Source organism: Pteronotus mesoamericanus, unplaced genomic scaffold (assembly GCF_021234165.1).
Source record: "Pteronotus mesoamericanus isolate MK-2021 breed Mesoamerican mustached bat unplaced genomic scaffold, CSHL_Meso_final contig_78, whole genome shotgun sequence".
NCBI lineage: Eukaryota > Metazoa > Chordata > Mammalia > Chiroptera > Mormoopidae > Pteronotus > Pteronotus mesoamericanus.
In genome coordinates, this window is record NW_026555258.1 from 6424220 (window position 1) to 6438082 (window position 13863).

General features: G+C 47.3%; 1 protein-coding gene across 2 annotated transcripts in view; it reads right to left on the reverse strand.

Annotated features, from left to right (window-relative positions):
* The window catches only part of STXBP1 (syntaxin binding protein 1), a 62132-nt gene extending 56440 nt beyond the window's left edge, over nucleotides 1–5692 (reverse strand). For both annotated transcript variants that reach the window (XM_054584346.1, XM_054584345.1), the window contains exon 1: nucleotides 5449–5692. In XM_054584346.1, coding sequence (XP_054440321.1) covers nucleotides 5449–5485 — 37 coding nt within the window. In that variant the 5' untranslated portion in view covers nucleotides 5486–5692. The remainder of the gene's footprint in view (nucleotides 1–5448) is intronic.
* Nucleotides 5693–13863: the final 8171 nt, after the last annotated feature.

Sequence of the window (13863 nt, forward strand, 5' to 3'; positions counted from 1 at the left end):
TCTCTCCCTCTCTCTCTCCCTCCCTTCCCCTCTCTCCAAAAATAAATAAATAAAATATTTGAAAAAAATACTTTTAATAGAATAAAAAGACAACCCATATCCCTGGCTGGTGAGGCTCAGTGGACTGAGCTCCAGCTTGTGAACCAAAGGGTCGCTGGCTAAATTCCCTGTCAGGGCATGTGCCTGGGTTAAGGGCCAGATCCTCAGCTGGGGGCATGCTGGAGGCAACTGACTGATGTTTCTCTCCCTCTCTTCCCCTCTCTCTAAAAATAAATAAGTAAAATCTTTTTAAAAATTGACAAGGCACAAACTGTGAGAAAATATTTGTAAATCATATATCTGATAAAGGACTTGTTCCCAGAATATATAAAGACCTCTCAGAACTCGGCCCTCCATATCCAGGGGTTTAAAAAAATACTTTCCATCTACAGCTGAGAATCCCCAGATGCAGAAGACCGTTTGTATGCAATGTTCTACACTGTTTTATGTAAGCGACTTGTGCATCTGTGGGTTTTGGTATCGCAGAGGTCCTGGAACCATTCTCCAGGGACTACTGAAGTCTCTGGAAAGTCTAAAGTTCTATGCAGATTTCAACTACACAGGGTGGGCACACTAAACCCCTACATTATTCAAGGGTCAACTGTAGTAACAAGGATACTGGTAGGAATGTAAAATGGCACAGCCACTTTAGAAAACAATCTGACAGTTTTTTACGAAGTTCAACACATTTGTCTTGTGACTCACTCATACCACTCCTGAGGTATTTACATATCCAAGTGGTATGTTCACACCAAGACCTGTGTGCAAAGGCTCACAAGAGCATTATAAAGGCTTTTGCAATTGCCCCCAAAGTGCAGTGTCCTTCAGCTGGGGTATGAATAAACACACTGCAGGACATCCATACAACATAACAGCAGTCAGCAATGAGAAGGGACTATACATACAGACAACATGGATGACTTGCATGTATTATGCTATGTTAAAGAGGTCATATTTTAAAAGCTACATACTATACGATTCTAGTCTATTGCTATGACATTCTGAAAAAGGCAAATCTGTAGGGACAGTAAACAGTTCGGTGTTTGCCGGGGCTGGGGCTGGGGTGGGAGGAGAGGTTCACTAGGAAGGGGGAGCACAGGGAATTTTGAAGGGGTGATGGCACCATTCTGTATTTTGCTTATGGTAGTGGTTACATGACTGTACATAATGGCTGAAATTTGAAGAACTGTTCACTAAAAGGGGTGAATTTTAGTGTGTGCAAATTGTACCTTAATTTAAAAATTGGGAAAAAACACAATATGTACTTAATATAGTTCAAAGTACATTTGTTTCTAAGGGGAAAAAAGTGGAAGAAATGAAGATTGCTTCTGTCGAGGACTTCTCTCAGCTTGTGACACATCCTATGAATCATGGCCCCACCTGAAAAAGGTATTATTTAATGTACAATTGGAAATTACATTCTTTTCCAAAAGGATGGGATTCTTGTAAGTGAACATGAGAAGTTGCTAACAGCTAGGAAACAACAAGAAAAACAAACTATACAGTTTGTAATCCTTGCATCTTTGGAACACGCTGACAAAACTTCAGGGAACAGGAATAAACTCTGGATTATACAACATGGATTTACATAATTGAAACATCATCTATTAATATAAAATAGATATAAAAATGCCACAAAAGCCCTGACTGCTGTGGCTGGGCGTCATCATGCAAAGCAATAGGTTGCCACTTCAATTCCCGGTCAGAGCATATGCCTGGGTTGTGAGTTCAATACCAGGTTGGTATCTCTTTCTCCCTCCCTTCCCCTCTCTCTAAAAACAAATTAAAACAAAATGTTTAATAATGCCACAAAAAATGAAATTGTTCTTTCTCTTACAATCTATTTGTACAGAGCAGTAAACAACATTTATGGAGGAAAAAAGGTAAATCGATCAGTAGGGCTGGGAACAGAAATTGGGTCAGGCTACGTACCATCCGCATGTTCTTCAGATCCACTCTTCCATTTGCCAGTTCATCTGCACCTTTTTCAAGGAGTTTACCCAAGATTCGCTTTCTTCCCCAAAACTCTGGCCCCACAGGATAGAAGTAGTCTGTCTCTTCTCAAAATCCTCTATCACTTTTACTGACCCTCTTGGTGGATCTTTTCATAATGATAATATTTACTGAATTTACTGTATGACAAGAACTATGCTAAATGCTATGCCTGCATTACCTCATTTAATACTATAGAACCCCACAATGAAGGTGTTATTATTACACATTTTATAGATGAAGAAATTGAGGCACAAAAACGATCCATTATTTATAAAAGTCACACAGCTAATAAACAGCAGATAAGAATTTTATCCCAAGTAGTCTATTTCCAGAGCCCATTCTCTGAACTGCTACACATAAGATTAAGTCATTCATTCAATATTCATGGAGTACCAAGCACTAGTTCACGGCAATAAAGATAGACATAAGAATAAGACAAGGTCCCCTGAAGGTGCTTCTGGTCTCCTAGGGCATGACCAACACAAAGAAGTGCAATACACCGAGTGCTGTGTACACCCTAAGTGTTTTTGGGAAGTGCCAGCAAAGGTCTGGGACAGGGAAAGCATCTCAGAATTGAGGACGGTCTAAGTCTGTCATACAATATGAGCGTGTCCCTCTCACTCTGTATCCCCCCGTAATTCTAACAGGTTTTGCACAAACATTTGTTGAGTGAACAACTGAAGTTGACCCATCTCCTCTACTTTTGTTATGCCTGTAACTGCCACTCTAAAATTCAACTCAGAAAGATGTGACAAGAAGCCAAAACTACATTTATTTCTCTCTCTGTCATAACCTTCACCCATTCATTAAGCATTCACTGACTGCCTACTATGAGCCAGCCACTGAACTTGGCATGTATTTCAGGGGCGAACAGGTCAGATGGAGGCCCTGCTGTCCTGGAAACCACATTTCAGTGGATGAACCGATCAAATATAAACAAACAAAACCACACTGAACAAGATCGTTTCAGATCATTTTAAGTGCTATGAATAAAATTAATGAGGAAATATGATAAACTGTGACTATGAGGTATTAATTTACATTGAAAAGACCAGGCTTGAAGGTAACATTTAAAATGGTGCACTTTTATTTTTAAAAGAAAAAAAGCGAAGCTAGAAATCCCATCCAAAATTAGGAGCCAGAATTAACCTGTGTTACTGACAAAGGATTGCGCTATTCTTTTCCCTCCAAAATGTATACCTACCTCAATTGTTAAAAGGAATAGCACACTGTTCACACATTCCCCAATTTTATGTAAAATTGGTTTGATTTTTATAAAAAGTGGCTTTATTTCAGAAATGAAAATTTGACATTATATATTGATTTATTTTTACCTTTACGCTTGTTTCTAAAAAAGTGAGGGGAGGGGAGGACTAAGGAGCCACCTGCACGAAGGAGGTCCTGGCAAGTGGCAAAGATGCAAAAACTTGATTTTTGTTAACACTTAAGGGTGTTGTTTTAAAAACCATCTTATTTGAAACATTTGAAAGAATGTAATGTAAATTCACATGTCATATTTCATAACCCTTTAAAAAGGGCATTGAAAGTAAATGGTATATTTAGAATAATGAAGAAAGTTTTTTTTTTACTAATGTTGCAAGGAAATGGACACCAGGTTTTAAAAATTAATTAACACTAATTTTGGCAAGTCATGTCACTGCCTCCATTCCACCCCCTCTCCTCCACCCCACACACAGTTAAAATGAGAGTGTTGACATTACAGGATCCCTATGGGTTCTTCAAGCCCTAAACACCTTGATTCTCCTTAGGAAATAGAAGGTATGTTATTCACAACCTTTACTGTATGGGGAAGGCAGGTGTTATAGTGGGCACTTAAAAAAAAAACTGGCTCATTTGGTGTTCAGTTTCTTGGTTCACAGGCCGGTGCTCAATCCACTGAAGGGGTTCAGTTTTTGTAACAATTTTCTTCTGATGTAGTGGGGATATTTCCTACACATCGACGAAAAGGATGGAAAACAAAAAACAGTAAAAAGAAAGAGAGGCGAATGTGTGCTACAATAGGAGAGAATCATTGGGAGGGAAACTAATTTCCACCATTTTTTTTCTATTTCCTTTCTTATCCTCCCCTTTAGAGAAAAGCCCAGTTTTAATGTTCTCTTAATTCCAAAAGATGTAGCAAAACCCACGGCGATCCTTACTTTTTTTTTTTTCTGTTAAAGGGACAGCCAAAATACTGAAGAGGCCCAGTGTTTTACACATCACCAGCCTTAGCACTGAGGACGCCGTTTTCCAAACATAATTACCAACATCAGCCCTTACTTCGCTGCAGGCGGCACTCACCACGACCCATTTTTTAAAGTCCCTGCATGTCAAGCCTTTCATCCAAATCCATAAACAACCATTTCCTCCCTGCAACAGTGGCTCGAACCGCCCGAGACGTGCCGGCGAGCCAAGGCTGAGTCGTGCAAACAGGGGGACTGCAGACTGCGGTGCTGGGCAGGGCCGCTCTCCCGCCGCACGCTCCAGCGCTCCTCGTCAAGGGTGTGATTTAGGAAGGCTCAGGACCCTGCTAAGATCCCGCCCTTGAAACCAAGACCCGGGAACCCGGAGCGGAGAGAGGCGGCCTCAGCCCAGCAAAGCCAAGCCTTTGGAAATCTGGCTTCTCTCCAGCGGCCAGGAGTGGCCCGAGCTGGTGCGCGGAGCCGCTCCCAGGTGGGTCTCTGCAACCGTGGACCGCGGCTCCGGCTCCCCGGGAGGGCGGAGGAAGGGGGAGGAGGTCGCAGGCCGGGATTTCGCTCGTCACGATTCAGGAAGGAGGGTGGGAAAGAGGGAGGGGCTGGAGAAGGAAAAAGGAATGGAATCAGGAGCTTAGGGAATAAAGAAAGCGAGGAAGGGGAAAAGGGAAATGGGGGAAGGTGATGGAGTGGAGAATGGGGTGCAGGGGAGGATGATGGGGAGCAGAAGGGGCGGGTAAAGAGCAGCAGAGGGTAAAGGCCAGGTGAAGGGGGTGGGATGGGGTGCCGGGGGTGAAGGGGTTGGAAAAACAAATGGAGCGGAGGGAAGGAGTGAAGAGGCGAGAAATGGGGGTGAAGAAGAACAGATGGGGCAAAGGGGATGAAGGGAGAAGCAAGGGAGGTGCGAGGATGAAGGGAAGGATGGGGATGAGGAAGAAGGCTAGGAGAAGGGATGGGGTGATGAGGGGCGGGAGGGGAAGGGGTGGGATTCGGGAAGGGGAACGCGGGGAAGGAGGGAAGCGGACGCGGGCCGCAGGAGGCCGGAGGGACTTCCCTCGGAGGGCGGCGCCGGAATAACGGGGCCCTCCCAGCCGCAAGCCCCCGGCCGGGCGGGGCGAGCGGCCAGCCCTGAGGCCCGGGCGCTGCGGGCAGGTACGGCACCGGGCTCCTCCCGGGCAGCCGCAGTCCCCGCCTGCGAACAGAACCCCAATCCACTTACTCTCTCCGACCACGGCTTTGAGGCCAATGGGTGCCATCGCGCTGCGCGAGTCTTCGGGCTCCGCGCCTCCTCACGCGACGCCCGCGGACACCACCGCCTCCCCGGGTCGGCGCGCTCTGCCGGCTGCAGCCCGCCGCCCTAAAGCCGCTCTAGGGACCGAATGACGCTCCGACTCCGCGCGGGGGCGCCGCGAGAACCAGAGCGAGGCTGCCGACCCGCAGGCGAGCGCGCGCGGGGGCGGGGCCGGCCCGGGCGGGGTCTCGAGCCGGCCGTTAGCGTCAGCCGCGCGCCTACGCCAATCGCACTGCGGCCCGAGGGCTCGGCCCCGCCCGCCGAGATGCGGCTGGGCGCGAGGCGGCCTCTGGCTGGAGCGAGAGCCGCGCCCTCCCCCTCACCTCACGCGCCGCGCGCCCCCGGCAAACGCGCGCTCCCGGAGCGCGAGGTTCTGAAGCCCCCACCGCTGCTTTCGCACCGAATCCCTGGCCACAGGTTACTGACACTCTCCTTTTTCCTGAAATCCAGCTATGGTCTCGTCTTTCCTCTTTCTGGTAGCCTTTCATTCTTCCCCTCTCCATATAAGGAAGTGGGAGGCTAGATATTTTATTAGTTGTATGCACTCCCAGCCACAACGTAACGTGTGGTTGGTTTGTTGACACCATCGCTGTCTCTCTGGGTATCTATCCATAAATTCACCATTCACTAAATTGTTAGATGTCAAGGTCCATGCTAAGGCCCTGACGTGAATCATCTCATTAAATTCTCACAATAATTGGGCGTTCTTTTTAATCTCCTTTTTCAGATGAAAAAAAGCTCAGAGAACTGAGCACTAGACTTGCTCTCAGGCTGTGTATCATTCAGTTGCAAATATGTATTGGTACCTCACTGTTGTATGTAAGCTACTATTCTGGGGATTGGAGCTACAGCCGTGTACAAGGCAGTCTCAAATCCTAGTCTTTGGGCACTCAAAGTCTAGAATTTTTAACTCCCAAATCTGATAAGAATATGCTGTGGGACTACTCTTGGTCTCAGTATCTCCTTCCTTGGAGTCCACGTTTATCAAAGCGTTCGCCAGTCAGTTTTTGCTGGAATTTCTTTGTTGATGGCAGAAAATAGTTTTGAAATATGGGACAGGGCTCACCTCCATCTTAAAAAAAGAGTACAGCCCATTAAAAATCAAAAAGGATGGGAGAGCTAATAGTTGCAAAATCAATAAATGCTCATTAGGTTTTTGAAACAGCTCTGTGAGCTGGGTCTTTTTCTTAATAGTATTAAGAGTTATAATAATATTTTACAGATAAGGAAATTGAAATTCAGAGGAGATAAGTACTTTGCTAGTGACAAAGGAAAGATTCCATTCTAGAATCTAAATTCTGAGCCCTCATTTCATACTGAGCCATAAATAAAGAAGCTGAGGCCTAAAGGGGGGCTTTCCCAAAGTCATGCAGTGATCAACGAGGACAAGAGGCTCCATGTCCTAGTTCAGCCACCAGCCCCGGGTCATGAATATTTGAACATCTTCTCATCCCCACCCCAATATACCCCAAAAGAAGCTTCATACGGCCTCTGAGAGAAAGTATTCATCTGTCATGTCTTCATGTCTGGGCTCAGCCTTTTACCCAAGGAAGATGTTGATTGTCTTGGTGCATTTGGAGAAGGAGAAGATAGTTTGCAAATGGGAGAGAACTTAAGATGCACTTTTGATGCCACGTGCTCCCTCCTTAGCCACCTGACGCATGTCAGCTGAGATGGCCCTCGAGGACCCGGGATTCTAGCTGAGGAGACAGACAAGAATCAAGAAGTCATGCACAACCCTGAGCTACTGTTCCAATTAGTGCTGAAGCAGAAGGACAAGGGGCTGTAAGAGTAAATGACAGGACACCTGCCTCAGGGGTGGGGGGCAGGTGGAATGCAGTCAGGGCAGGCTTCTGGAGATGAGTAAAAGGTAGCAAGAGGGAACTGGGAGAGTATCCTAGGCAGATATACAGAACGTACAAAGACCAAGTGCCAGAAAGGAGTTTGGCTTTTCCAGGCTTTTCCACTGTGACTAGAGGGAACAAAGTCTAAGGGGCAGGGTGGGAAGGCCAGCCCCCAGGGGTAGACCTTGCTTCAGGGCTCCAGGACTACTGGGTGGCCATGGAATCTGCGTGAGACATCCTCATAACAAATAAAATATAGCAGCTCCTTATTTTCAACGGAAGGAAAGACAGAAAAGAAATCCTTCCCCGAGGATGTATACCTGAGAATGCCAATAATGAGGAATGGATGTTACTTTGAACAGGGTGGTTGAAAGAGCAAAGGGGGTGATAGACAGATAGCTCACTCCAGAACCGCTGACACTGAGGGGGCAGATTGGAATCTCTCTGGATGGGGAATCCAACATCTGATTCCAGATCTCTGGCAGCTCTGAGGCTCGGTTTCTCCATCTCTGGAACAGAGACAATAAAGCCTCAGGGCCTCTCTCACAGCGTGGCTCTGAGGAGCCAGAGGGATGACCTACACCTTAGGGAAAAAGCCCTCCCTCGGTCTTCACACAGTACTACCCTTAGCTTCGTATTCTTTATTTGCATACACGTTTGATATACTCCAGACACCTCGCAAAGGGCTCTCATGAATTTTCATTGAATTCTCACTATGGCCCCACGAGGTCGGTGCTATTATTACTCCATTTTCCTGGGACGCAGGGAGGTCAAGTCACTTGCCCAAACTCATGCGGGGGTCTGAGTGCAGACCCAGGTCTCGCGCTCTGACTTCCTGATGCCCCGGAGAGAACGTCCAGCGCCCAGGCGTAGCCCCAGGACCCTGACCTAAGGAAAGATTTGAACAGCGGGCTCGGAGCTCGGAGCGCGAGAGCCAGAATCCCTCGGGAGTCCGAACCCAAAGGGATCCACCACCCAGAGCGCGGCCCAGCCTGAGGGCTGAACGCGGCTGTGTGTCCGCGGGATGCTCCGGGCTGGTCCACAGAGCCGCCCGCCCCGCGCGCAGGTGCGCCTGCTGCTGCGCATGCGCGGCCTGCAGCCTCTGCAGAGTCCGGGTGCGGGCCTGTTGCTGGGAGTGGGAAGAGTCCTGTGATTCACGCCCCGGTCACATGAGGGCTTGGCCACTGCGCCAGGAGCCACGCAGGTGGAAAGACTGATGCGGAGAGGAGCAGGGAGAAGCTAGGGCCAGGCCAGGGAGGCAGGGAGCGGCCTGGAGGGACTGAGAAGGGAGAAAGAGGAGCAAGCCAGCCTGAACCCCAGGCAACGGGGTAGACCAGCATGAGACAGAAGTAACCGGGTGCACTTGCCTCCACCAGACTTATTGATGCCGCGGGCCCGCTAGCTTGGGCGTCCCCGCCCCCCCAACACACACACACACACACACACACACACACACACACACCCCACCCCCGGGCGTGTTGGAGAGCCCTGGGTCCAAAGTTTGGACCTCTTCTCTGACAGTCTTGGGCTTGCACCTATCTCCCTTTTACTCTAAGCAGCATCATCAGCTACATTTTTTTTTTTTGTTTTTTCATGATCACCTTCACCCTCTCCTCTTGGCCGATGGGTCTTGAGATTCTGCTACGTTCTTTTAGGAGCAGTTCCTAAAGTATTCAACAAGATACTATTTATCTTTAATACTGGGAACCTAGTAAGGACCCAAAGAATGTTAGCTGTTAATATGGTCAACAGTGACATGACATGGGGCTATAAATACAGTTATGGGGACTTCAGTCAGTGTCTTGCTTCTTTTGCTATTGTAGACTCTTTGGAAGAGAATGAAAAAGTAATTGTCTCCATCACAGCCACCCTCACTATACCACACTCTGTACAAAGAGCAGCTGGGCTTCCAGTGCTTGTTTGGTACATCCTTATCCTCAAGAACGAGTTAAAAGTTTTTTGTGTTTGAGGTCAGAATACATTATCAAAAAGGCTTTGTTTTCAAAATCCTAGGCCAGGTTCTCAAACTCAGAAGGCCAGGCAGACTTGCTTAGCACCGCAGATGCGGGCAACTGAAGAGAGCACGCCTTGCCCAGAGGGGCAGTGCGTACTCAGCTCCAACCAGCGGTTTCCACGTAGTGACTAAGGGTCTTGATTGTAGAAATTATGTGACACTTCCTACTGTTGAAGTGTTCCGGTAGATTTTTAAATTTGTAATAACTCCACACAGACTGAACAAAACCCATCTGCCAGACGCATCCAGCCCCCAGGTTACCTGCATGCAAGCTGTGGGGCACTAGTATCCCTTCTCCAAGCTGTAGGTTCCTGGAGAGGCGCTGACTTCTACCCAACTCACTAGAGCCCCCTAGTGGGCGGGGCTTCAGAGGGAGGCTGTGGTGGTGCGAGAACGCCTGGGCACCAAGAACCAGGACCTTCCCGCTCAGCCCGGAGAGCCAAGATAGTCCCTCTGCTCAGCCTGGCTCTGGTGCGGCAGATTGGTGCCAGCCACTTCCAAATGGACTGGTGAGCAACTGCAGTGGGAGCCTCTGAGGACAGCTGATGCGGGCAGCTCAGTTTTTCTGGGACTGTGAAAGCCCCACAGTCCTGGGACGTGCCAAAGAACAAGGCGGGAGCCAGCTCCAAATACCAGCTATTAGAAGTCTCAGTGACCTCAGACAGTGGAGACTGAAAGCTGGTTTACTTCGATTTAGAAAAATAAAGAAATATGGTATTTTTTACACTTTGGATATCAGAGAACAATGTATGCCTTTGGTACATTAAGTTGTTGTGGGATCCCAGAGGAAGGAGTTTTCCTTCCTTCCTAGGGCTGGAAACAAAGTTGGTGAAGAAAAGAAGCAGTCAGACCACCAGAGCCCCTCCCCACCCCGCAGAGCCAGGTGACCACCCTTCCCCTGCAGAATGGTGATGATGATGATGGTGATGATGGTGGCGATGATGGCGGTGATGATGATTTTGATGATGATGACAGCAAGCATATAAGGGGCATGCTGTTTGCCAAATACTATTCCAGTCTCTTTACATATATCGACTCATTTATCCCTAACCACCACCTGAGGCAAATATTCTTATTATCCCATTTTACAGATGAGAGAACAGGCATTTGTCCCAGGTCACACAGCCAATAAGTGATAAGGCCAGGATTCGCACCTAGGCTTGATGGAGGTGGGGATGGGCAGTAGAAAGCAGTATTCCATGGTTTAGGCTTCATTGCTCTTCCCACTAGAAGCCACAGGAGGCTGGTGCAGTAGTTCCAGTCTGAGGTGGTGGAGCCCAAGCCTGGAGGAGGGAATAAAGAAGTCAAACACATTTGAGATGAATAAAAATGACCCCTGCCATGTCCTGAGTACCTTTACGCACCAAGTGCATCCTGCGCTGTATCACATTTAACCACCACCTCCCCCCCAGAACTCGTATGAAGTGGATATAATGATTTATATCCATTTTACAAATGAGAAAATGGAGACACAGCACATCCTGGGCACATGGCAAATTCCTGGCTGAACCAGGATTTGAACTGAGTATGTCTGAGCCCAAAGACAACTCTTAGCACAAGAGCTCTGTAGCACCTCCAAACCTCACAGCCTTTTTGAGCCGGATATAAAGGTACACACCATGATTCTATGCATACGAAGTTTTAAGAACACTAAATTAATCCATGCCAATAGAAGTCAGGAGGATGATTATCTCATGAGTGTGGGGGCCAAGGAGTGTTGCCTGGGAAGAGAGACAAGGAAGCACCCTGTGACTCCAGAAATGTTCCGTCTTGATCTGGGTGGTGGTTCATGGGTGCATCTTTATGCAAAAATTCCCATCCCCCTCGGGAGCGGTGGGACTTAGGTTGCAGAGGATGAGGGAGGTGGGGGTACTGGGAAGCATGCCCCCTTCCAAGGCTCTGTACTAATTTTGACTTTGTGTAATTATTTTCTTTTTCTTTCTTTCTTACATTTCTTTAAATTGTTTTGAAATCTTTAAAACAATTTAAAGGTTTTATTTATTTATTTTTAGAGAAGGGGAAAGGAGGGAGAGAAACATGCCCCCAAGGACCTGGCCTGCAACCCAGGCACATGCCCTGATGGGGAACTGAACCAGCAACCTTTTGGTCCACAGGTAGACAATCCACTGAGCCATACCAGGCAGGGCTATTTTCTTTTCCTTAAAGAGAGCCCTCATTATTGAAGCTTCAGGCCCTACAAAATCTGAATCTGCCCTGGCTCAGAAGTGGCTGGGAGGTTGTTTGCTCCATCATTAGATCCAAAGTAGAGGGATGCTTATTAATAGCTTAACCCCCACCCCAGCTCATGACAGGGCTTCCTGGGTTCCTCATCACACACACCCCCACCACCCGTGCAGTGTACAGCAGACCCTGGGAAGCTCTCAGCAGCCTGGGAAGAACAGGGATGTCTGCCCTTCTCAACTCAAATTAAACACAGGCTGTCTTTCTGGCCCCTCCAGCTCTCTGCCTCCTCTCCATGCCCTCCTCCCTCTTCTTTTGTCTGCGGCCTCCCCACCTCCGCTTTCCCCCACTCACCCCCCGAGAGCAGCCTCCTTCCCCAGCCTACCCTGCATAGAGTCAGGACCCAGAGCCTTCCCCACAGCAGAGCGAGAATGACTCTTAGCTCTAGGGGAGCCAGGAGTCCAAGCTCAGGCTCGAATGCTGTCTTGTTTGGTGGCCCCGGCCTGTCACTTCTTCTCTGTGAACATTAGTTTCCCTGTCTCCCATTTATGCATATCCTGGGTCATGGGCTCCTTGTCTTGAATTACACTGGTATCTCCTGAGTCAGGAAGCAGGTAGACAAGAGGACCCATCTTGGGGACCTTGGATGGAAGTATCTCAGGTGCCTCGTCATTGGGTGAGCAGAGGAAGTGGGCTTTGGATGGGGTCTCATTGTTCACTAGCTCAGGACTCGCTACCCAGGTTTTTGGGGACCTCTCTGCCCCCTCTACGCTGGCAGCAGGGTGGGGGGCAATCACCCTCCTAACCCTCCTGCCTTCCCTGTCTTGCTTTCAGGCTGTGATCTTTTCTTTAGCTATTGATAAGCACCATCCCCTCCCTAAACACATCACAGCCACACCCTGTGTATGAAGAGAGCATTTAAGCAGGTGTTTAATATACAAAACGGGGGGAAGGCAGAGACAAATGTATTTGAAAAAATAAAGAAAATAAATTAAATTTAAAAAAAGAAAAAATATACAAAACAAAAATAGCAGTTATTTTATTTAATGGATCCCCAACAACTTGAAGTTGTCTGTTTGTGACCTCTCACCCCGGGGCCTAAATATGCCTGCTGCCTTCTGTGGCAAAAGTGTGGCCACCCTTGCCCTGGCTGGTGTGGCTCAGCAGAAGGAGTGTCAGCCTGCGAATCAAAGGGTCACTGGTTCAATTTCCAGTCAGGGCACATGCCTGGGTTGTGGGCCAGGTCACCAGTTGGGGATGCCTGAGAGGCAACCACACATTGATGTTTCTCTCCCTTTCTCCAAAAATAAAAAATAAAAAAGTATGGCCACCTAATAGCCATTCAAACATATTTATAAGTAGTTCCTTACCCTGCTTTATCAAAAGCCACATGCAGGCCCTCCCCCACACCCCCAAACTTCCCACTGATGGGGCCTCATGGAGGAAGAGAGGAGACAGCACTCTGCATTCTACATTCTGGGTTACAGCCTGCTTTTCCCCCTTGGTGTTTTCACTGATTGCTTTTTTAAAAAATGACCTCTTTTACTGGGGAAATGCATCTCCCGCCATTAGCACACTTTCTATGAGATCCATCTCTCTCCACCTCGTTACCCCTGTTGCTGGCCCAATTTTCGAATGAACCTCATTGTAAGAGTGCCCACCTCCTTCCTTGAGAAGGAAGATCAAATCCTCTGCTATTGCTGTGCCATCACTCTTCATTCCTGTGTTCTTCTCCTCCGACTGCAGCAGGGAAATCCTGGTCGGTGTAATTGGACTATAATGAGGTTGAGTTTTGTGAATTTTTTCTTTACTCTTTATTACACAAGAGATAGAGTGTACAGCCTTAAATACTTCTATTATTATTAAAAGACCAGAATAAGTGAATTAAGTATTCAACCTAAAAAATGAGAAAAACAGCAATACAATAAAAGAAGCAGAAAAAGATAAGATGAAAGTTGACATTAATGAATAGAAAAAAATACTAAAAGGATACATAAAATTTGTTTGAAAACATAATATGAGAAAATCTTAATGAAAGGCAAGTCTGAGGGAAAAAAAGCAAAGAGGGGAAGCAAAACTATGAGTCTCTGGCTGTGTAGTTCAATTGGTTAGAACATTGTCCTGAAACACCAAGGATGCGGGTTCAATCCCCAGTCAGGGCACATACAAGAATCAACCAATGAAAGCATAAATAAGTAGAAAAACAAATCAATGTCTCTCTCTCTCTCAAAAATTAATAAAAAAAATTTTAATGTGGTGTGTGTATGCACGTGTGTTTGATTCAGAGAAGCAGGGCCACTATGA